At 36.9% G+C, this 24,832-nt stretch overlaps 1 protein-coding gene across 2 annotated transcripts in view; it reads left to right on the top strand.

Moving 5' to 3' along the window:
• VPS41 (VPS41 subunit of HOPS complex) overlaps positions 1–24,832 on the top strand; it is a 111,127-nt gene that overhangs the window by 10,873 nt on the left and 75,422 nt on the right. For both annotated transcript variants that reach the window (XM_063405127.1, XM_063405120.1), the window contains exons 3-4: positions 11,526–11,633; positions 14,664–14,741. In XM_063405127.1, the coding sequence (XP_063261197.1) occupies positions 11,526–11,633; positions 14,664–14,741 (186 nt within the window). The remainder of the gene's footprint in view (positions 1–11,525; positions 11,634–14,663; positions 14,742–24,832) is intronic.

The raw sequence follows: 24,832 nt of genomic DNA, 5'->3' as shown, positions 1-24,832 counted from the left end.
ATTTGGATGTGGAAGATAAAACAGCCTATCCTGTGCTGCCTCTCTATTGTGCGCTTGATGTGGATGGATTTATCCTATGTTTTTGAACACTGAAGTGGATTTGGAAGTTTCAGGTGTTCTTTGTCATGCACAAAACTATCAGTAAAATAAATTGACGTAGTTGAAATGAAACCAAATTGTATTATATGGAATTTTTACTACTATTTTTTTTCTAAATATGCCATTTATGAGGATTGGTCATGTGCAGTATGTCATCTCTGTGTTACTTATGCTTCAAAACTTGACTGGTGCCCAGCTCCTTCAAACCTGTAGGAGTAAATCTTCAATTGGTGTTGTGCAAATATAATCTAATATTCTGTATGTCACAACAGTTTTGTGATGAAATAAAATGCTCTCTGTCTTTCATCTGTGTGTCATTTCATACTGTAAATGCAGCCTCTTTTGCGACATATTCATAGGCAGCCATATCATCTTAATTCCATGCTCTTGGTGTATATCTGCATTTTCCCAGGGTATTAAATAAATCCCTGTGGAAATGCATGGGAAGAACAGAAAGCTGCTGTGTGAAATTTTCCCATCCTAATCCATATTTACCAATTTTACAGCTAGGTACTGGAAAAGTGTTGGTGATGTGCCTTATGAACAGTTGTAAAGGAATGAGATCAGAGGTTATTCATGCTTTTCACTGAACTAACGTTACTGTATTTTCATTATAGAATTAGGGGAAAATATTTTTAGCAGCATAAGTCACAAACGTGCTGTCATAGTTTAGAAATTTCAGTCTTCGTGCCTTTTGTTTTCTTGTGTGCTAATAGTTGAAGAACTGAAATTAATTCTTGTGCTACTTGGAAAGTTTGATGGATTTTTCTAGCTTTTATCCACTGTTGCTCTATCTACTTCTGAACCAGTGACTTCAAGATGAAATGCTTTTTGCTATTCTCATTCTTAAACCATTTTTTTTTTCTGCTTTGTTAAAATTTTCTTGCAGGAACACCTTTTTGATAGGAAAGTAATGGAGGAAAAGAGGTTTGTGTTCTCTTAGTGAGCTTCCAAAGGGTCTAGTAAAGTGCTCAGTATTTAATTCAGGGTTTAAGTAAAACAAAAGCTTGCAATAAAATTGTATTCCAGTTTTGGTACTATCAAGCAGCCTGGTTAAAGGCCTTAGTCTGAGTTTTTCTTGGCTTTCCCAAATTAAATTCCCTTAGAGATGTGATTGCATTGAGAGAGATTGAGTTAGGATCCTAATTCTGCAAATAGTGTAGGTAGTCCCTTTATCACAGAGGTAGGAGCAGAAGTCTGGAAACCATATCCTAGGGATGAAGAAATGGCAATGATGAAGCTGCGTGTCATAATAGTTACACATCGTATTACAATAATTCTCCTTGTTTGCTCTGAGGCTCTTGATTCTTCAGCAGAAGTGGATATACCATCCAAAATACTGGGGGATGGACTGCTGTCTTCTGCTTGCTTCTGGATTTTTTTTTCTTATGAAGGAAGAACAGATAAGACCTAGAAATGGCTGTCGGGGAGGGTGTGTTTGCATCACTTCAGAACACAGAAGTCTTTTTAAAAAACAGGTATGGGGACATCTACTTGAGGAGCTTTAGTAAATGAATTTGAGGCATGTGATAGGTTGATGCTGGTCAAATGCCAGTGCACCTACGAAAATCGTTTATTCATTTTCTTCAGCTATAGTTAAGCTGAGCAGGGGAAAAGAAAACTCATGGGGTGAGATAAGGATTAGGAGAAAACACTTTAAAGGCAAAACAGGCTCAAAACTTTAAAAGGTATAAAGGAAAAAAAATTATTAACAGAATTAAAAGAGGATAATGAAAACTAAAACAAACTTTTAGAAGACCTTTCCCCCCATGGACTTTATGAATTACAGAGATCCCCCATGAATTACAGGGAAACAGTTTGTTGTATTATAGTCCTCACACAGCTTGCAGAAGAATCTCAGCTCCAACACTCAAAGCACTTCCTCTTTTCCCTCCCTCTTTTGCACCAAACATTAGTGTCGCCATATTGTTCTCCTCACGTGTCTTCACTTTTTCTCTGACTCAGGAGGGAGGTGGTGTTTGTAGGTTTGTTTGTTCTCAAGTTCTATCAATTGAGATAGTTTTCATAGAGCTCTGTAGTGCTGAAAAGTTGATCTTGTCCAGGCTCTGCAATCAGGGAATTGTTTGTCATGCCTCTCTCTGTTGGTCACATGGTCTCTGCTGGCACTGCGCAAGCTGTGCTGGCTGCCGGCTCCATGCCTTTTCTTCATGCAGGGTATGGAAAAAGAAACACTGCTGCTGCTTTTGCCTTTCTGTCTGCAGCATAGCTGGTTAAAAGTAGCTAAGAAAATAAAGTCCATTACAAGCCATGCCAGGAGAGCTGCAGCCACGCTAGGGTCAAGCAGCCCCCTCCAGGAAAGGGCCCCAGCAAGCCCCCTACTCCTTTGTGGAGAGCAGGAAGCAAGAGAACTTGCCAAAGTTTTTTCGTTTATTAAATGTGTTATCATAGAGATGTTTCCAGATTTTCTAATTGGCTTAGCAGTGTGCCAGTTTTCCAAGCTAGCCAGTGATTGGTTTTGCCAGGCACGGAGGAAGCTGCTAGCAGCTCCTCGCAGAGAATCACTTCCATAGCTGACTTTTTCCATCTTCACCAAAAATCAATTATTGCAAAACCAGCACAAGGTGTTGTCTTTTTAAGGACCTAATTAGATTCTAAATGATGCTTTATGTGTTTTCTGATGTACAGAGTAAAGTAATGAAAATAAAATTTAAAAAAAATCATTATTTGTTGGGCATTTCCAGCTATTTTTTCAGAAATAATGATAATTTAAATTATTTCTAAACTATAACATAGGTTCCAGTTGGTGTGAGAAGAAGCAGGACTTGGGTTAGGGTTTTTTCCTGACTTCCATGTCAGAATGGCAGGCAATAGGTTGTCTTGTGTGCAGTTTCTTTCAAAAATGGTAGCATCAGAGGCAAACACCAAAGAAGGCTGTTGTTACAATGAAAGAACTTTGAGTAAATAGCTGCCTCCTTTACAATGCTAGTGTTATGTCCTCATTGCCCACTTCAGTAATTTGCATCTCTTGACAATTTTGACTTCTAAAACTTTCCAAAGACAAACCTTTGGCCTACCCCCATTCTGACCAGAATTGTCCATCATCTTCAAATAAATTTTTCCAAGTGATGCTGAGGAAGAATAAGATTCTGCTGGTATGCACACATAATGCAATTAATAGTGGGTCAGATTACTTGAAGTTGAACATATTTGGTCTTAGGTGTTGCTGATGTTGGAGACGGGAATGTGACAAGAACACACCGAGTTCATGCAGCAGCAGCCAAAGTTTATTGTTGGGAGTCTCCTTTTATAAGGGCTTCAAATTTCCCACACTTGCATACATGATTGGCTGAGGTCATAGCACCACCCAGCTCACTGGCCAATGATATGGGTGCATTCATGAGTCAATGGGATTGGCTGGGATCCCCTGTTAGAATTTGAATCCACCCTACCATTATCATACTCAGGGACTTGTTTACCACTAATCTCTAACAAGCTAGGCTGGTCAAGTTGTTGTCTATTATGGCTAATTTTGTCTGTGCAGCTACAGACCTGGTGCAGCTGTCACACTTAGGGTAGAAGGAAGTGGACAAATGTCCAGAAATATTCCTGGGTTTCTTCTTATATCAAATAGATAATACACCAATCTCATGTGTAGAGTTCAAAACTTCTACCGCTCATCTTTAAAGTACAAGTGATATTCTGATGTCTGCAGTCATAAGGCAATAGTAGGATTTATAAAGACTGACTGGTTTGTGACTGTGAAATGGGAATATAGCAAGGAAGAGGGGGAGAAGGCAAATTTAGCTTATCACAGGTATAACCCAGTTGTTATTGTACTTCAAGTTGTGAGCAGGGTAAGCCATTTAGTAGGTAAAGATTAGGAGTTTTCTTCATGTTCTCAATAAACAACCTATTCATTGGTTTTACCAAATAGTACAGGGACTTTGACATTGTCTGGGGTAGAAGTCAAAGGGATCTCCCAACTGTGTTGTGACATGATGATGTTAGTTCCTTAAATTCACCAACAGATTTCAGCAATTGGTTACAGTTTGCTGCTTAATATTTTCTACTTTTATTAACCCTCCTGTATATGTTATCTGTTGCTCCCATGTGGTATTTTCACTTGCAATAGGTTTGTTTGCTAGATATGTTTATTCATTTGCCGTATTCCCTTGTATTGCAAATGAGCAGTGTGTTCATTTGCATATATCAACCCTGAATTAGTAAATAAAATTCCTTTTTCCTTCCATGTATTATAAGAACATTTGAGCTTTTAAGATATGGAAAGGGGTCATTGAAATACAAGATAATAATTGTCTGCATTGCCAAATTCATTTATTCAGTGGTTAGTCTTGATTTGTGTCGTCTGAATGTCTCTGAGGTGGTGTGGGTGTGGTGCTGGGATGGGAGCTGTGGTTTGCCTTTTCCAGGAACCACCTATAGTATATTTGATGAGCTGTTCATGCTGAATTCTGGTGTCCTGTGAACAGCTGCTTCATGTCAGGCTATAAGCAGTCATTAAAAACTCTGTATAGGAAAGCTATGCCATGAGGATTGCCTGGGTGGAAGTGAGCTTCCAACTGAGGACATGATAGTTTTGAAGAGGAAGAAGATGGGGTTTCTGGCAGGCACACTGAAAAGTGTTGAAACTGGACTTGTAGTCTAGGCTGTGAGGGCTTGATAAACTGTTGGAGGGAAATTAGGGTATCAGAAAAGGTCCATCTGAGGGTTACAAGGGGATGGAGCAGAAGAGATTTGTGAGGCGGGAGGGACTTGGGGAAGACTTGTGAGCCTTCAAGATTCTGCAGTCCTAAAAGTAGAGGTTAAGTGTTAGAGTGGGAGCCAGCCTCTTTATGTGTTTTGGATACTGGATTATAGGTGAGTTTCACTGGTACTGTGAAGGCAGTTGTTCAATATTAACCTTCATAATACTGTGGTGAGGCAGAGTCACTGTTTTCCTTTTCCATTTGTGTCCCAAAACTCTGCTGAGAGTAACCCTGTCAGCAGATCTAGTCCTGCAGAGCTGTAGTAGGGAGTTGGTCAGCCTGCATCTTGCCTCACTGTCCAAATCAGCAAAGTTGAAGAATTTGCTCATTGTCTTAGCTGGGCAAGGGTGTCTAAACTGAAGCATTATTTCCAAGCTGAAGAAACTGTATGGTTTGTCAAGCTTACTTACTGCCATTGTACAGATACAAGAAAAATATGGTAAATCTCAGTGTTTTAGCATACAGCTATTAGAAAATGTTTGGGTGTGAAACATGGTAAAGAAGGAAGTGAGGAATTATGCACATGGATATTTGTGGGGTGATACTGAGAATATAGAGGCCTCTATCTGGTTATCTGGATTACCAGATTGTCTGAGCCACATTTAGCCTAAATATAATGTGGGTAGAGAAAACTAGAGATGACAGATAAGTGCACCTGTTTGTCTGAGGGACTTGGTGTTAGATATTTTCCCTGTAGATTTTGGGGAATGGGGTTCAGCAAGTGTAAAATCAGGTTCATTTGTAAATCAGTATCTCTTTACCTTGAATGAATAGCTGGGTCCTAACAAAGGTCTGAGAGCTGAACTGGAAAGGATAAAGGCTGAAAATCGTCATAATTTCCTTATTGGGCCAAAGGAGGCATTATGACCCATTTGGTACAGTTCCCAGGTACAGAAATGCTGGGAAAGTTTAAATAGAAAGCTTTATCTGTGTCTTCTGTTGGGTAGTACTTGTCTTGTCATGAAAATCCTGTGGCAGTTAACCTTAAGTTTGTAAAGGTGCTTGTTGGGCTCCTTTGTCCAAAGTAAGGTTTGCACATCTGTCCTGGGTGCAATCCTGCCCTTCCAAGCAAGTCTGGTGAAAAAAAGGGTTTGCAGACAGCTGGGGGGGGTCAGATGGTGATGTAAAACCCCACTGATGATGTGCCTTTCATAGCAGTCTGGCTAGAAGCTATCCATTCTGCTTCTCGGCTGCACACCAGCCACTCAGCTAAGTACTATTTGCTCCCATGTCAAATAGGGGATTTATAGATAAAAGATCATTTTCAGCCAGCCTCATAGGCCCTCGGAACTAAAGCTGAGACAATCAGTCAATGCTCTGATTAAGACATTATTTCCATTAAAAAATTACAAAAGAGTTGGAGTTGGTTATACCTTGGATCAAGTCAAGATGTCAAAACCAAGAAAGGTAATAAGTGATGTTGGCAACGGAGTTCTGCTGCGTATTTTGCTGCACTTTGTGCTTCTGCACATGTACAAGAGAAATAAGTAACTATCCCTGGAGACTTCATTTTGGGGCTTGATGTCTTTTTATGTTGGTTTCCTTTTATATTTGTCATTGAATTTCTATAAGAAGTGAAGCTGCCCCCAGCAGAGCACTAAGGATGTGTTTATTCATCTTTGCATAACTGAAAATGTTCTGTGAAATTTTATTTTAATTCAAAAATAATTTGAGTTGGTTTCTTTGGTTCTACTGGAGATTTTCATATAGTATGTAAACTAGTAATTCTGGAGCTGTAACTAGTTGGTTTAATTTTTTTCTTTGGTGTGATAGTGATGACTGTTTAAATAAATAAAATTGCTGATTTCATACTAGGGTTTCTAAAGGTCTGAGCTGTATTAAATGTCAAGAAAAGCTACTCTCATAAATTGCCAAGTAGTCTCTTCTCACTTTTTTGCAGTAATATTGGGGTCACACTTTTTGCAGCAGAATGGGGTTTTTTCGTTTGGTTTTGGTTTTTGGTTTTGTTTTTTTTTTTTTTATGAGATTTTATAATGTGTCCTAAATATTACATATTCAGACACACAGAGGCAGAGTACTTTGAATGACCCAGTAAGCTAGCGGGTGTTGTGATTTGGGAATGGTATTCCTCACTTAGTGCTCCCACCCATTGAGACTCTACAAACCACATGCTGCTTGCTTGCTCCCCTCCTCTCCTTCCCTTGCAGCAGGCTGGGGAGGAGAGTAGGAGGCACAAAAGGGACAGATGGGTTGAGATATGAGCGATTTACTGGAAACAGCAATGAGATAAGTAAATGAACGGTAACAGTGGCAGTACTAATAACTAAAGTGTACAGAAGAGAGAGAGGAATTCACATGCAAAAATACTCACTCATACTCACTAGTCTGGCTTGGAACCAGCATTACCCAACCCATCCTCTGCTCAACCAGAAGGAACTCCTTCTCCTCAGAAGGGTCCCCTTCCCTCCCCACACCTGGCAATGACATGAGGTGGTATAGGATAACCTCTGTGCCCTAGCCATGCCTCTCCTGGCTACTGCAAAAATTAACCCTGTCCTGGCCAGGAGGAAAGGAGGTAATTTGACATTTTTCTTATAACCTCTGAAATCAATGTAAACTTGAAAGGAAGCCTGTAAAAAAAAAAGAAAATTAACTGTAGGGGTTTTGTTTATTTTGTCTTTTTCTTTTCAGACATAGCCTTTTAAGAAGGCCTGTGACTAGGGGGCCCTGTTGCAGTAGGCTCTGAGTGTGTCTTTTTTGAAATTGCTTCAGTGATGGACCTCAGCTATCTTTGTATTGGAGTTTAAATGCTTTGCAGGATCAAACCTTGCAGGTATAAACAAGGCTAGAATGGACACTTAGAGTAACTGGTATTCTAGCTGGGACTGGTCAGAAGGTGTGCAGCAAATGGGAAGGACACTTACCTTATAATGTATGCAATGTTTATTTTCATAAAGGCTTTGAAAAGCTTTGAGGGTAAATTGTGTGGGAAGGATGAGACTTTGCTGTCAGTATCTGTAAAATAATTAGAGTATCTGTAATCAATAGAGCATGTAGTTCATGTGACAGACTGTCCTGTGGGCAGATCTTCTGCTGCAGGAGCAAATGTGGGCTAATGGAATAACTCTGGGAACTGCTCAGGTTTCTTCTGGAAATCTTCTTCACAAGGATTGATTTCAGATTTTTTTTCTTTTTTCCTACTCATGATTCCAGTACAGTGGTTCCTGTAGGCAAAGCTAGGAAACATGGAGCAGAATATCTGAGAAGGTTGTGAACCTGGGTTCAGAAAGGCTGGTGAGCATCCCTTGCAGTGGCACTGTCCTGTTGAGAGCTCGTTGCATATTTCCGGCTCTCATTAGTTTTATAAATCTAAATATATATATAAATATATATATAAATCTAAATCAGAAGAGTTGGTATTGAGCAAGTGCTAGGTGAATGAAGAGGAATTTGTTTTCAGTTCAGGAGTGTTCAGCAATGACCACTGAAAGAGCTCTAAGTAGGAGGGGGTTTGTATTAGTCTTAGGGGCTAATTAGATTATTTAATTCTGTTAGAAATGTGCTTTCAATGGGAAATGTTTATGGATACCTGTACTTTACAACATGTTTTAGTGATATGACTGCTAGCTTTAGCTTTGAAAGACAAAAATCAAATGGAGTATGAGTTTCAAGTTGGTATTCCTGTTGTTGAAAAATTATCACTATTTATTTTACAACATTGCAAAGGTACCTTCCTCCTGACAGCTCTGTGGGTCTCCTTCCCTGTCAGAATTTAAGGCCATCATGTGTGAAGTGCTTTGCACATTTTGTGCAGTAAATGTTTCTTTCTCTCTTGAAACATTTATCGAGAATCTCAAGATTCAGTATTGTTGTTTCAGATAATTTTAGGCATTAAATATTGAAGTAGCATTAAGTGGTGGTTCAAAAAGCAGTGTTATAAAATTTATTTTCAAATTTTAGAATCCTCTAGGAGGGTTTAATGAAAGTGTCATACACTTACTGAAAATCCAAGTGCCGCAATTGATTTTTTTATTATTTTTTTCTTTTAAAAAGGAAAGCTGTGAGTTCTCTTGTATGGGGTAAATGTCACTGTTTATATCTTAGCTTTGCTGTAAGTCAGGACTTGTACTATTCCTCTAGGTTGTCATAGAAACACAGCTAACTGACATCTCAACTCAGGCTGCTCATGGTTTAATTTGTGGGTTTTCAAGATTATTAAAATTTAACAAAAATTATTGATTTGCTTTTATTAACAGTGGCTTGTGTTTACTTTAGAAGTTCAAACTACATAAAAGCTTTTCCTGATAGAAAAATACCTTTAAAATTATTAAACCCTGATACTCTAAATAAGAGATCATCAAATACGTTTAATATATCAGAGTCTGAAGCAGTAGAAAAATCCTGCAAATCACCTTTTTATTTCATTTTGTTTAGAGTAAAGTGCCCCAACCTCATTTCAGTTCACCTTTTAGCTTGACTTTTATTTAACATAGAAGATACCTGTTAAGAAAGCGTGAAATAGGTACATCATCATGCCTAATATTTGGGAGTTTTCATTTTATTTACTTACTTTGAAGCCTAGCAGAATGCTTTGGTGCACTGACTTCTGAAAGTATATATTTTTTGTATATGCATGTGCAGAAAAAATTATTTAGTTTTCACTCATAAATAAGACAGGGAAAACTTATTTACAGTAACTTTATCTAATGGTCCATGGATGAATGATTTTATGCAAACTACTCAAGAGACTAGAATTTACTTTTCATGTTGGTTGCACATAGGATGTCCAGGCCCCAGCAACATGTGGGATCTTATAAAAACTAGATGACTGGAGTTCAGTTTTTACTTTTATGAATTTATTCAATGATTGCCCATGCATTTCAAGTGTCATCTTTGTAAGCAATGTATAAAATGCAGTAATGTGTTAATTGTTATAAAATGGACACATACTTCCTTACACCCTCCTTCCATCACATGTATGCTTTTTACTTTCACTTTACCTCCTCCCTCTACCTTGCAGCCATTTATTAACGATCTGTAGGCATGAGGAATTTGACTGATTTATATACAGACCTGTAATTTGACATTGTCATTCTGTCTAGTAACAACTTTGTTCAGTGTTAGATTTACTGAATAAAATTGTTTCGTGGTGGACATTTTGACACCTCACTTCATACTCCTACGTCATGCACTGCTGACATCCCTGTATTAATCTCATTTGTATTCTGTCAAACTCTCACATAACATTTTAAAACAGACTGTTTGCAGCATATTTCTGTAAGCATGGGGCTAAATATTTTGTGTTTTCATAGGTATATATGGCTTTTTTGTGTTTTGTATGTGGTTATGTTCATGTTACTGTATATGATGGTAGCACATATAGTAAATGACCGTACTATTTACCTTGGGAAAGACTGCCTTTAGTATTGCAAAGGCAGTTTAAACAAAATACGTTTTTATTAACCTGTTAACATGTCTCTCTTCCAAAGTTATGTTTTGCATCATTGACTGCAAGAAAGTGTTGCACAAATACAGCTCTGCTGTAGACTGTGCATTTTTAGGGATTGGAAGGCAGTGGCTGGTGGGAAGTCAAGGCACTCCTATAACTAGAGCACTGCACTGGTATATTCTGGTTGCTTAAGAATGAAAGTTATGGTTTTATGTGGGAAACATACTCATACATATATACTCATACAATATATCAACATACTGTTGATATATTCATTACAGCCAATAGCAAGTGTAGCAGAATATTATCGCAGGTGTACTGTTTCCCAGTGAGGACCAAGGGATGTATAAGGGTTTGTGTATGTCAGTGCATGTATTAGATTAACTGAGACTTACTGAAGCCTGTGGAATCTCTCTGGCTTTGTACTTTTGTAGACTGTCTGCTACAGATAGATGCCTGTGACCAAAGAGCTATTTTGCAACTGGGATTTTCTTTTCCTAAGAGATAAACATATTAGGTCTTCCTTGAGCAATAAATTTGCGGCTTGTTTTTTTGTTTTTTGAGGGGTTTTGTTTTGTTTTGCTTTTTGTTTTTTAGCTTGGTTTCCTTTCAAGGTGATTCATAGGAATATACTGTGTCCAGATTCTTTTCCCAGAAAACATATTTATAGGTTTGGGGTTTTTTACCATAAGCCCATTGGTGGATTTTATACAATTAACTTATTCCTAGTGGATTCTTCTTATTTTTGTTCACAGCATTTTGCCTCTATCCTTCCTACAGAGATGCAGCATCTTGTAAAGGTCGTGAAGTTTCTTATAACGTGCATGCTTCAGCTTACAGTTCATTGTGGCTACAGTGGCACACATTATTTTATCATCGTTCATCATCATATCCATCCTTTTTGTATTTTACTTCTAAATTGCAAATGAATAACTTTATGTAACAAAGTACACATGCACATTTTTTCCTGCTTTTTAGATATCAAGTAAGTGCCTCTTACGGCTGAATTGACATGCTGCTATACAGTCTTTGCACCCAGAACCTTGGAGTAAAAAGAAAAACCAGTAACAAAAAAAGCACAGCCCAAACCCCTTCAGATGAATAAACTGTGAAAGTTTGGCTTTTGATTGTAATGGCTGTTGTGAAGAGATCGCAGTGATCCATCTTCGCCTGTTGTTGTGTGATGGTTTTGGGATATCTTAAATTTGTTTTTATCTAAAATAAGCTTCTAAATATTTCTGTTGTTTTTTCTCTCTTGTTCCCTTTTTCTTACACTTCTAAAAATTTAGGAGGATGAGAGTGAAGAAGAACCTAAGCTCAAGTATGAACGACTTTCTAATGGAGTGACTGAAATTCTCCAGAAGGATGCAGCCAGCTGTATGACAGTGCATGAAAAGGTATTATGTGACTTTGTGGCTGAGATAGCACTTTTGCTTGGTTTTATATATTTACCTGTGGCTATAATGTATCAGTATGTTTCTTTGTGGAAGTGATGCCAAATCTAGAGTTGTACTGCAAGGCAACAGTAATATAAACAAAATTCACCATTAACCTGTATTGAACAATCCACATTTTTTCAGTGATAAAACAAGTAGTTCACATGGTTCAATTAACAGCAGATCTCCCAGAATCAATTCCCTTCTTGTATTTATGAAGCATTTTTTCAGTGAGAAATACGTTTTCTCAATGAGGAAATGAGGTGAGAATTCAAGATGCAGTGATTTGTTAGATGAGACATTTACATAAGCTACTAGAAAAATGCTCACTCAGTTTTAATTATGAACAGTATTATGAACTACAATCAGAATACAGTCCTAACTTTTCTTTATTCACAAAGGAAGTTGGTATATACTGTGCTTATTTGCACAGTCTGTGTCAGTAAAGACCAACTTGATCATGCCAAGAGCTCAGCATATATTCAGCTGTGAAAGACTGGTAAATACCATGTAGAAGAAAGTATATTACTGTATTTTTTTATTTGCTTAGGTTTTTCTTTTGGAGGGTGTCATCCTAATACTTTCCTGTTCTCCTTCCCTGATTCCGTATGTTAAAAATAAAGAGAGGAACTGCACATGCTAGAGATTTTGATGTACCAGAGAAGGATAGGGATAAAGTAGCAGACAATGCAAAGTAAAGAAATTTTAAGAAGAATTAATATTTTGTTCTTAAAAAGAATAAGCTTCATATGGTTCTTTAGTGGCTTAAACAATTGCTTTTGTATTTTATGAGTTCTCTTCTATAAATCTTGAAAAACATTTTAGAATATTGAAGCATGTTGAAGTGCATTGGAAAGTATGAGTTAATGATTTGTCAGCTATTAGTATATAAAACATAGTAGCTGTTTTCTGAATGTATCATTTTTCATAGCCAGGAATATCTCCTTAACAGTTGTTGTTGAGGGATCTATCTTTACTGTTTGGCTGTATTTTTAGATTGACTTGTGCTGTGTTTCTTTTCCTCAGAGGACTGTTGCTGTGGCTCAAGAGGCTCTTAAGATGAAGCTTGTATTTTAACTGTGTGAATGAAAACAATAAGTCTTTTTAAAATGTTTTTGATAACTTAGAGTTACACAGATATTTGGAAAATTGGCAAGCATTTCCTCTTTGTCTGTGGCCTGTTTCTGTTACCTTTTATTCCTGCATCTCAAGTAAATTTTGAAAGCCAGGAGTTTAACAGGATTTTTCTATAAGGATGTGCAGATACAGCTTTTACTATGCTGTCACAAAGCGTGACAATACAGGAAAAGTGTTGAAGTATCCCAGCACTTCCAGTTTTCCAGCATACTAGTTACACTATTTATGAGAAGAATCAATATTGTTAGAAGCCAGGTACTGCAGTCTTTTAGGAATAGGTCTCTTCCAACAGAGAGATTAAAAATAAAGCTGGGTTATAGGTTTTGCAAGGGTATTTCTGTTTCATTCTGGTTGGGTTTTTGGGGGATTTTTTTCCCTGAATGAACAGGAAAAGCCCTGCTAAATGGTATCATTAGAAAAATTATACAGTAATATGTAAAATATGACTCTGACTAAAGCAGTTTAACTTTGCTGGGAATCCTGAGACCTGGCTTCTGCATTCAGACTAATTTCCCCCCTGAATTTTTTTTTTCATTTTTGCTGCTAAAGCATCATATTTTCACCAGGCTTGCTGTCTGCACTGGATGACTAATCGTCATGGCACCTGGTGCATTCAAGCAGGCCTGTGCACTGGAATAGTCATACCTAGTTATGTCTGCACACCTGATGTTTTATTAACCAGTATTGATTTTTTTACCCGGGGGACTTTTTTCTTCCTGAAAAAAGGCAACCTTGCAGGAGTGAAAGGCATTGCAGGGAATGAATTTCTAATGAACCCCTTCTTTCCCTTTCTTGACTCCTTTTAATGTAGCTTCATATTTTAAGTGCCTGAACTGAAATTTCATTTTAAGCAATTCCATTTTGATAAATCCTTTTAAACCTTGACTTTCTGTAAGGTTATTTTTTAAAGATTGTGCTGCCTGACTGACACGCTTAGCAGTGCCTGTAAATTTGAGCATTTCATTAGAGGTTGCAATGAAGCATGCTCACATGCAGTGAAATACAGAGAATTGAGTAGCCCAGACTATTTCAGTAATGCTGAAAGTGGGAGGGTGGGGGAGGGGGCAAATAAAAGAAACCTCTGTCATAAATCAAGTAGTACTGAAATTCTATCTTTTCTGTTTAGGTGTAGTTCTCATGTTCAATTAGCAGCTGGTCTCTCAGAATAAATTCCCTTCTTGTTTGTATCAAAATAAGTTTGTGATAGTATGGATTTAGGTAGAGATTTCTTTATTTTCCTACTATTTTTAGAATGAGACTCCTGTGATTTCAAAGTGTGTTTGTCTTGGTAGTGTTCTATTTAGGAATGTTACTATGTGAAGGACAGCAAACCCGGGAGTTATCTGTGTGCTTAAATGCACTGTCAGAGACCTTCCATAATTCACCTGTATTTTACCAGTGGCTTACAATTGGCCTTTTGCAGTGTTTGAGCACTTTGTTTTTATTTTAATAATAAAGGAGAATTAAAATTAAAGCCAAAGGAAATATTAGGATTGAAACAAAGCTACAGAAAGGATCTAGGAACTATTTCAGATCTCTGTTGGTTCTTGCTCTCACACTGCATTTTTAATTTGCTGCCACAGTCCATCAGCTGGTGTGTACAGACTGCAGACACACCATTAGTTGTCAGTGGATAAGGGTCCTCATGACTCATTCTGACAGCTAACTTGCACTATCACAGTAATATGGGCTTGAAGCCCTGTTTTATTCTTTGGGTATAGTTAAAATAACCTTTCTCTATAGAAAGTGGTGGGCTTTTTTCATTTCCCCGGTGTTGCTGGCATTCATTTAGCATTGCTGTAGTATTCCTTGTGATGTCTTTGTGTTTATGTAATCACTCTCTTTCTTTCACAGTTTTTGGCACTGGGAACACATTATGGCAAAGTTTATTTACTTGATGTCCAGGGGAACATCACACAGAAGTTCGATGTTGTAAGTATAGCATTACTCAGAATCCATTTACAGGGATGTAAAACAATAAGTCAGTTAACACTACTGTTACACCCGCAATGGCACTAATGCATTCCATAACATAAAAGCAAGTGTATGGTCCTTACAAAAACAAATTATGCTGGATGGTTTTGTGGTGAGCACATCTCAGTTTATATATAGTAAACTTCTTCATGAAGCAGAAGAAATACGTATTTATGATTGCAAGTGGCTAGTAAAAATGGAAGCTTGTTACTTCCATAAGGCATGAACCTGTTCATTAGGTGGCTATTGTCAGCTATTAGTTTGTACATTATCATCTTATCTAGTTGCCACAAGTAATTGAAACCTGATTACCTTGCTGGCTCAGTTTATCAATGACAAGTATATAATGCTAATATTTTACATACATGTTTTGAAGCTTGATTTATTTGTATTGATTGAAGGAAAAGAAGAAGCCTTTTTCCTTATTGTGGTTCATGGTATCAGAGGAATAAAGTGCTAAATTTAAGGCTCTGTTATAGAGTATTAAATGTTCCTTTTTATTGTGGATATTAGTTCATTAGTTTCAAATTTCAGATCTTTCTGGAGGAGTAGAAGGAAGAGAATTAGCAAATTTTTTTCTCCTCAGGTCATCAAAAATTCTAGTAGCCAAGTTCTGTTTTTTCATAATGTAAGCACTAGCCGTAGAAATCATCATAAGATGTGGACATGTTTGCAAAGAGAATGTACGTTCTAAGGCTGACACAGCTGCATGGAAGGGGTCAAGCATTTGTTTAGATTTTTGAAAAATCTAATTATGAATTGTGCAAGGAAGTAGGGGAGTGTAAACTTAAGACACAGCTTTTGAAGGAACTTTAAGATTTTATTTTAGCCAGATTGACAATGACCTTACTAGGGATTGGTTAAAGTCAAGTTGTTTATGTGCTTCTATTTCTTTTAATTTTCTGTGTTTATCAGCCCTGCAGCTGAGAATGCTGAATGCATTTCAAAAGAGGAAAAGCTTTTAGTGTCTCCCTTGCAGTTCTGATTACTTTACATGTGTGCTTCTTGATAGAGTTTCTCTGGGAAGTAGGAAAAACTCTCTATTTGAGGCAGGTCAGATTAAATGTACCTGAATTATTCTCTTCCATTGCTGCAGAAGACAGAGTCAGAGACTCACTCAAATGAAGTGGAGATTTTGCATTGAGTCTGGCTTTAACTATCCTAAACTTGTATTTGTTCCATTCAGTGTAAGGTGCTTGGAAAATTTTAATTGTAGAACAGTCTTCTTCTGTCCACCACCAATCCCTTGTTCTCTCACAGTGGTTCCAAGAGATGCAATCCACCTTCTGTAAAGACTTAGGGGATTGCCTAGGTGTTGAGCAAGGAACAAGAGGACCTGCTAAAGTCTATAAAACAAAATCTCTGCATTATTGTTATACCCATTCTCCCAAATCTGTTATTTGCTTTTCTTTACAAAAAGGTCCTACCAGTGCCTGCTGGGTGGGTGTTTTCTTTTTAAGTTGGTGTTGGACTATATAGTTATTTTCTGCTCAAAGATGTTACTTTTCCAAACCTAGCCTGCTTCAAGTTGATTTTTGTGCTGTGTCTCCTTACAAAAATGGCAACAATGTCATTTAAAGCTATTATAAGAGTACAAACTGGTTTTGGAGCTGGAGAATAGGAAAAAGAAATGTTACTTGGAGTCTGTTCTTAATGTTTATATTTCTTTTGTAATGTACATGTCTCCAGTGCAGTAGATTATATCATGGATTAGGTGGAAATGGTGTTTCTTTTTCTTTTTCCCTCTTTTTTTCTAGTTTAAAGAATGATTTTTCTCTAGCACCACTTGTATTTAAAAGAAAAGTTTTTTGAGGAACTACTAACTGTTGTAGAACAGAACAGGCTGCCTATGTGAGAAGAAAGCAGATCTGTGATGTACATGGCTGCCTTAACTGAGAAGCTTTCTGAATTAATAATGTCAGCTGCTGAACCCATAGACAGTTTATTCTGAACTGGTTGCTGTACATCAAAATATTTTCCTTCTAATCTGAACTTCTCAAGATGTTGGATTTCAGACTAGAGGCATCACTATCAAAACATTCATAGCATCTTTCAGTTCTTTCCTACTAATGCCTCTTTATTGTCTCTCCTGAATAATTTGCATTAAAGTACTGTCATGTTGTAAATCCCAAATAAAATCTAACCCTTTCTTGAAAAGAAAGGGAATTACTTCCTGAAGTCACACAAGGACAAAGCATTTCTTGTAAGTGTGCTGACAAAGACTGTTTCACTGGCAGTATTTTTTCTGGTTCTTTTTCTCTGATCCAAAAAGAACAGATTCCTTCTCAGAACCTTTTTCATTGGTGGAATGGCATGTACGGTTCTATCTTGAAGTTGCTAATAGGGGAAGTATCTTTTGTCACTGATTATTGGAAATTAAATTGAAAGCATTGTATGGAATTTTTTCTGAGTAAAGCAGCAGTATTACCACTGAAATATTTTAATTGCTTGCAGTAACCAGTGTACCTAGGGAGTGTCTTTTATGTATTTTTCTTTTTGAAAGGATCTTTTCAGCAGATGTTTTCTGTCTTGTGACATTGCAGAAATTAGTAGTAAGGATAGCCATGTGATGCGCTTTGTGCAAAAGTAATTCAAGGGACTGTATTTCATTTGAGTCTTTATCTCTGTTTTTCGGGGAGTTGTTTTGGGTTTGGGTTTTTTTTAAGAAAAATTTGGAAATGAAAAAAATTAATTACTTTTCTATACATCTGTTAAATGTGTAATTAGCAAAAACAAACCATACATAAGAAACTTTTAAAGCTACTAGATCTGAAACACTATTAGAATGTAAAATTAACCAGAATGAAGCAAGAGGGGGTTTTAAAACCATTTTTTAAAAAATTCATTTTGATGGCAAGTTCATATTAAATATACTTAGAAAATACCATTGCTGCTCTTGTAATTCTCTTGATTTGTTTTTCTTTCCTAATTTTAGGAAGCCATGTTCAATAATATAAATGGGATTGGAAATCGAAGAAATAAGAATTTTGCTTCTATAATAAATCCTTTATTTTCTGTAATGACTTGAATCTGCATTTGAGCCTAAATGTGAAAAGATTAAAAGATACTGATATCAGAGGATTTGCAGCAAAATGAGGGAGAAAATTCATGAGTGTGTTGCGTTATCACCAGAATGGCCAGGTTTTGAATGACAGCACTCCTTTTAAAGACTGAATGCATTTATCATTTTAATTTGAGCTAAAAACAGCTGTAAGAAACACTAAAATATAAAGCTTGGCATCCCTAGAAGTTCTGCTGTTGTAACACACTTTTTCGTTTAGTGTTTAAAAAACCTTTTGGGATTGCACTTCTTAATGTCCATAGCAGCAAATCAGTGTGGTTCTCCTGGATTACAAATACTTTAGTGTCTACTCTACTTTGACGCATAAATATTCAGAAAGGCTTCCGTGAAACTCATGTAAAAAGATAAAAATTATTTTCAGAAGAAGTCTTGCTCTCATCCACCTCTTCAAGTATCTGATGCTGAATCCTATGCCAAGTGAACGACTAGTCTTTGCAGCTCCTCTTGTCAACAGCAGTGGAAATGTGTGTTTGAAAGTATTGTGAGATGTTTGTGGTTTGTGGGGAATTGAGACAGGAATTGGAAGGTTTTGGCCTTTTGTGTTGCTTGGTCTCTTAGTGCTTGTGCTCTTGTTATCCCTCTCTCCTCTTTGCCTAGGATTTCTGTAGCTCCTGCCAGGGTGGCTTGTCTTTGGCAATGTCAGCTGCCTAAGATTAACTGGCATGCATCCTCAGTAACGTATGTTTGACAAACTGGGGTTCTCTTGTATTAGGGTTCAGTGCGTTGAGTGAGATGAAAAGTGTCAAATGCACTGAAAATTATTACTAAAAGGCAACAAGAAGAAGGAAGAAAAGCCTGTTAATTCCACTGACAAAGGATGATGCAGGACTGATTCACAGCATGTTAATTCCAAATGTCTCTCCATCTTTCTTTCCTTCTTAGACTGTCTACAATTTATTAATATAATTATTGGCTGAACTGACATCCTGTAGATTAAGGATTTGTAGATATGAAGAAAGCTGTACAAACGTGTTTAGTTATGTAACAAATCAAAAAACTTTCAAAGGGCAAGAAAACCTGTCCTTATTCTTGTCTTCTAATAAACATCGAGCTTAAAGCAAAAGTGGTAAGAAGTCTTGGATGGTGCCAGTGATAGTCTGTTAGAAGGGGAAAGATCACCTATTTTATAAATAATGGGGATTTAAATGTTTAATGCCTTGAAGGTGTTTCAGTGGTGACGCATGAGTCTAGAAAACTATGTAAACAGTGTTTTAAAGTGTCTCTTAGTACAAAGAAATTGAAGCCCTTTTAGCATGCAACGTTTGTGAGCTGTTCAAGACTGCTAGAGTTTCAGAAAGACACCTCCTCACAGCATCTTTTTACAATGTTTTTCTTTCCCTGTGTCGTGTTTTTTTTTCTTGATTGTCTCATATTGTGTAGAACTAACTATTTAATTATGGGTTTTTTTATTGGAGTGATAGTAATCCAAAATCACTACATCAGCTCTGCTACCTTGAAAACTTGAAAGGGATTTCCTTCTGAGGTAGTATTATTGCCCTTGGGTGTATTGAAGTTACAGCACTCACCAACCTCTGGAGCAAGACCTTGCTTGAAGGTCAGTCTGTAGCCTACTGGTTTTGCTGATAACTCAGCATGTTGCAGAGAAAACATCAGAGCTTTCAGTTGACTTGATGTCTCTTGGCAAGAGTTTTATTGTTAACAAGAAAATAATATTTCTAACAAAGAAAGAGCTCTTCTTAACCACTAAGCACTGCTGCTAGTAATGATGCAAAACCTACTGACTGCTGTGGGAGATTATGCAACATCTTCCAATGAGGAAGGTACTTAACTTTTCATTGTATGATGAAGAAGTTGCTTTGCATGAAACTTTGCATGAGAGTTTGAGACTAAGATTATATAAATGTTACTTACTTCAACAGGCTACTTAAAATTCCCTGTTTATTACCTTTAGTTACATTATTTTAGCTATTAGTGTTGAACTATGTAAGAAAATTTAGTCAGGAAGTGAAGTGAAGGAACAGAATTTAAAGATCTGGGTATCTGTGTTAGTATTTGCATGATGTCACAGTGTCTATTAAATTTGAAGGTGAAATCCTGTTTTGTTTACAAAACTAAATGGACTATTTTAAGTGGTAGTTCCAAAAACCAAAATAAAAATTAGGGTTTTGATAGAAGCAAGTGTCTATGCAAGGGACAGGTTTTGTTCTCCACCCTGAGACCTCCCATCCAAATGGATGTTGCATTTTTATGTCTTAAATGCTTTATGCCAACCCCTAGCTCATTCAAATGGAAAAAATGGATAAAAATACAATTTTGGGGGATTTTTTGTCTTAAGTCTTGAGCATCTACACCCAATTTAATATCACTTCTGCTTCTGTCTGTCTGTCTTCATTTTAACTGCAGAGGATTTGGAAATCCAGTACTTTTTACAGTAGTTGTGGGAATATCTCAGATGGCTTATGAGTCTGGCTTTTTGGTATAAAAGCTTGGAAATTATATTTTATATGATTATTCTGGTACTAATTCTTATTAGGTTGCTTGTGACTTGAACTGCTTCCAATGAGAACTGTGGAGCTATTGAAGGTTCAGAACAATCTTTGGCAGGAATCATGGTGTGGTATCTTGCCTAGACTGGCAGAAATTGTGGTATCATGACCATTATTCCATAGATCTAGAAAAGTTTCTTGTCTGAAACAAGAAAGAAAACCCCTCTTGTACATGTTATGCACATCATCTTTGTACCATTGTATTTGACTTTCCTTTGAAAGGAGTATTGCTTAATTTTTTGGTTAATCAAAAAGGTCAAAGGGATATGGAGGGCATTCGTTATTAATAGAAAAGTTGCTTGGAGTATGGATGAAATGTGGGAGTTCTAAGCAATTTTAGAATCACTTATGATTAATTTTTGTAGCTGAAAACTGAGGCAAGTGTGACCGTTTCATTCAGTTATTCTTTGAAGCCTGTAGTTTCAGTAACTGTAGCTTAGTGCAGAATAGTGTGAAAAGTTTAGCTGGAGGTATGAGTTTAGCCACAGAAAGTCTTGTATGCTCCAGTCATTTATTTCTTGGATGTTGTTAGCTCATACAAGTCAGATGTGTGCTTGTACTGCAGCAAACAGTTACATGTATGCTGTAGATCTAATTAATTTCAATTAAAGTATAAAGCCTACATATTTTATCAGCTGATTCTGGAATACCAGTTGTTTCTGCCTTCTCTTTTGACGCCTTGACTAGCAACTATGTTGCCCATGTACCTTTTTTTGAGGAGGATTACAGCCTCATCTTTAGACCAAATGCAACCAGAAGGTCCTTCTGCAACTTCTTTACTCTTCAAATGCATATTGTTTTCATCTTTTTCTTTAACATAGAAGTAGAGGAAGAAGTCTCCTGTTTTGTTCTCCAGTATCAATCACTTTTCTTCAGAGTGGGTATCCTCTTGTTTGTCAGTTGCATCTCATGGCCAACTCTAAATGTATTACATTTAAGGTACCTTAGCAGCCCTTTTTAAGGTCACTGATTTCAGTAGAAGTCTGTTATGTCACCTTTTAATGAGGTAAAGGACTGTGATTACATATTGTTCTATCACAAGCATCTAGACATAGAAAATGGTTCACTTTCTCTTTACTTGGTAGGGTGCTATCATATTCTGCATGTTTAAAAAATTTTTTGAAATATTGAATATTCTAGGTGCAAGATATTTCAAAAGAGGAGAATTCTAACCATGAAGGTCATTAGCAACATTACGACTGTCGTATTTAATACAGTATTGTTGACCAATGAAAGGGCAGAGTTTCCAATTTGTTTTCTTTTTTTCACCAGAACTTGTTGCCTCTTATTTCTATGGAGGATCAAATAGAGGATCCTCCTTACTTTAATCCTGCTAAGTGAATTTGCATGTGTCACTTCCAGTTTTGAACAAAATTATTTGTGATATTATTAAGATGCATCAAAATCAACAAAACATTTTTTTTCCTTCTAATTCTTTCACCATCCAGGTCTAGTAACATTTGCTGTTTGAATGTGTTTCACATCTCATGACTATTTAGAAAGTGGACAGCTGTGCCAAATTGCTCTAGAGTTTTATTTGCAACAATGAAACAGCTAATTTCAGGTAAAACTGATTGAGTGTTATCCTAGAAGACAGGTTAACTCAGATCTGCATTTTCTAAACCCTAGTAACACTTAAAAAGGAAGATAGGGAGGATTTGGAGAGGTTTGATTTTAATAAGTTAGTGTATTGCTGATTCCTAGGGCTGCTTTCCTTTCAAATGGGGTAGTATACCTGGATGGCATTTTTGTCCATAGGGAACACAGGCACTTATGTGCATATATAGAATAATAGTAGTTTGCCTGTCAGAATTATTAGGAATTCAGGCATTAATAAAATATTATTTACATTAGAAAATGTTTTCCTAGTTAGACTGAATTCTGGAGTACAGTATTTTTTATACAAGTTGACATTAATGATAGAGCTACAGCCCTTTGTTTCCATTAACAATAAAAATACAGCACTATTAAAAATAGATAATGACATAACAAGGGCATAATATGATGAGCAAAACATGAAGGCAAAACCAAGTAGTTTTTCCTGTGGGGAAGATATTATTGATAATGAATTAAAAAATTGTAATAAAGAGTCTTTTCTGAAGGATGAGATTTATTTGTTTTAAAGGACATGTCAATGTGTATAGCACTTTATTGCACTTGGGATGGAATATTAAACATGTACAGTCCAGATTTGACCAGTGTCTGGTGTTAATACCCTTAGAGTGACTGCTGATAAAAGTATCTATTGTCAAGCTGGTCATCTCCACTGTGGTGCTGCTGAAGAAGTTAGTTTCACTCAGTGTCCTCTGACACAGAGAAATAAAAGTATAAGAAATGTCAGAAATCAGTATTTTGGTGTTGGAAGATTCACCACTGTAATCCTAAACTGGCTGCTAATTGAAGTCTAGTTGTTGACGGTCTTGGCAGTTTTATGGATGGGAGCTTTGAAATGTGAGCAGTGTAAAGATGGAGTGAATGAATCTGTTTGCTTTTTTGATCTACTTTAAATAAAATTTATGATATGCAATCAAATCAACACTTCACTGGTATTGAAATAGAGCCTCTTTGTATGTAAATGCATTGAGGAACTTGCACAAGGATCAATTCATCTTCATATTTAGCTTTCCCTATCACATTGTCACAATGAGGATATGGCATACAATATGCTGCTTACAGTAAATTAGAGTGCACTTCGTGATACACAGTTTCTACTTGTGTGAGTACTCTTTATCTCCCTCCATCTTTTTGGTTTGCATATCTTTTTAGGATCCTGACAAGAATCAGACACCCAGCACTGACTGAGTAACTCTGGTGGACTTATGAGACTTTGCCAGATATTTATAATTGCAAATAAAGACCGTTCCAGAGCTGGTGTGCAAAGAAACTATGGTACTTTCAGTAATCAGAAAATGTGTTTATTATTGCATATAGCTCTGACTTATGCCAATCTGTATCAGTGTTCATAACTGAAAGTTTACATGGAAAATGACAGTGTAGGTGTTTGTGTTGGCTGAGCTTGAACATTGATCACCCAGTGTAATACTTAACTATGCCAGGAATATGACCACTTATGTTGTTTTCAGCCAGGAAAGGGAATTCATTCCCTTATAATATTTCTGCATCTCTGATTCCATCAATGGAGATCTTTTCACTCATTTCAGTAGCTACTGGGTTTGGATCATTGTAGCAGAGTGCTTGACAAGCTAAAATAACTAGAAAAAGTACTTACTGCAGTTTTTCATTGCAAGAGCTTATAGAAAAAAAAAAAAGAACTATGAAGAAAATAATGGCCCTGTGTGGAATGTGTAGAGAAACAGGGTTTCTAGGCTCTGTGGGGTGATGTCCTCTATCTTGTGTTAGGTCAGAGTGTGGGATGAGCATCATGGCTGTTTAGAAAACCTTCCTAAGAAATATGCTGGCACAACAGTGCGTGAGTTCTGAGCAGAGTAGTCAACAGCCCCTTTGCTTCTTCAAAAGTTGTTTGGTGGAAACACTAAAAAAATAATCTCTAAAAAGAAAACCTCTGCTCACAAGAATTTTCACCATATGACCTGCTTAGCCTTTTTCATTAGTCACATTTCTGAATAGTGGCTTGTCAAGAAATGGAGTAGGATCTCATACTTTCCACTTCAAGGATGGAATTCTACAAAATTCTGTTAAATATATTAATGACAGTTGTGGTGGTATTCTGTTAGAAACAAGCAGTGGTAGTGCCCCTTAAGTTACATCCTCAGAGTTTTAGATATGTTTTGGGGATTGTTCTTCAAAGCCCATTTTAATAATTCAGTAGCCTCTCTTGAAAGTTTATATTTAAAGATGAATTCTCACAAGTTCATTGTGTTTGGCAAACTATTCTGAAAGAAAGCAGTTACAGAAATTTATGAGGTGAATCTCCACATTGCCTGGAATAGTCTTTCTCCCCAGAGAAAGAAACACCAGGGGGTGTTGGGTTTTCCAAGGAAGGCATATCTATCACCAGCAGACTTTGCTCAGCCCTCCCACTGTACTTCAGTCTTTCCCATGGATATGTGATGGGGGATATTGCTTTGTATTCTCAGATAGCTTTAATACACAGATAGCAACAAAGTAGAGGAGGGCTTAGACATAACATTGTTGAAGAGCCCTTCAGTTATACAGAGGATGACGAAGGGGACCTGGCAGGGGAAGGAAATGGGAGTAGTTTGCTTACTTTGGCAGAGAGTTCCCAGAAGGATAGCTCCTTACACAGCAGTGTTTTAATAGAAAAAAGATTTTTCCTTGGATCCATCAGGAATTAGCTAACAGTTCAATTCTGCTAGGAAGTAGTCTAGGCTTTCAAGTATAGATTTTGTTTTGGTAATAGTTCTGGCATTCCTAAACAGGCGTCTTGATTATCTAGTAGCTACTAGAGATTTAGGGAGATCCCTTGTTAATATTTTTCCCCCCTTGGATGTTTGTTTTTTTTTCTTAGTCCCTTCAGT

This window comes from Prinia subflava, chromosome 1 (assembly GCF_021018805.1).
Source record: "Prinia subflava isolate CZ2003 ecotype Zambia chromosome 1, Cam_Psub_1.2, whole genome shotgun sequence".
Taxonomy (NCBI): domain Eukaryota; kingdom Metazoa; phylum Chordata; class Aves; order Passeriformes; family Cisticolidae; genus Prinia; species Prinia subflava.
The sequence above is the reverse complement of the archived record's forward strand: the minus strand, read 5'-3'. Positions and strand labels throughout refer to the sequence as shown.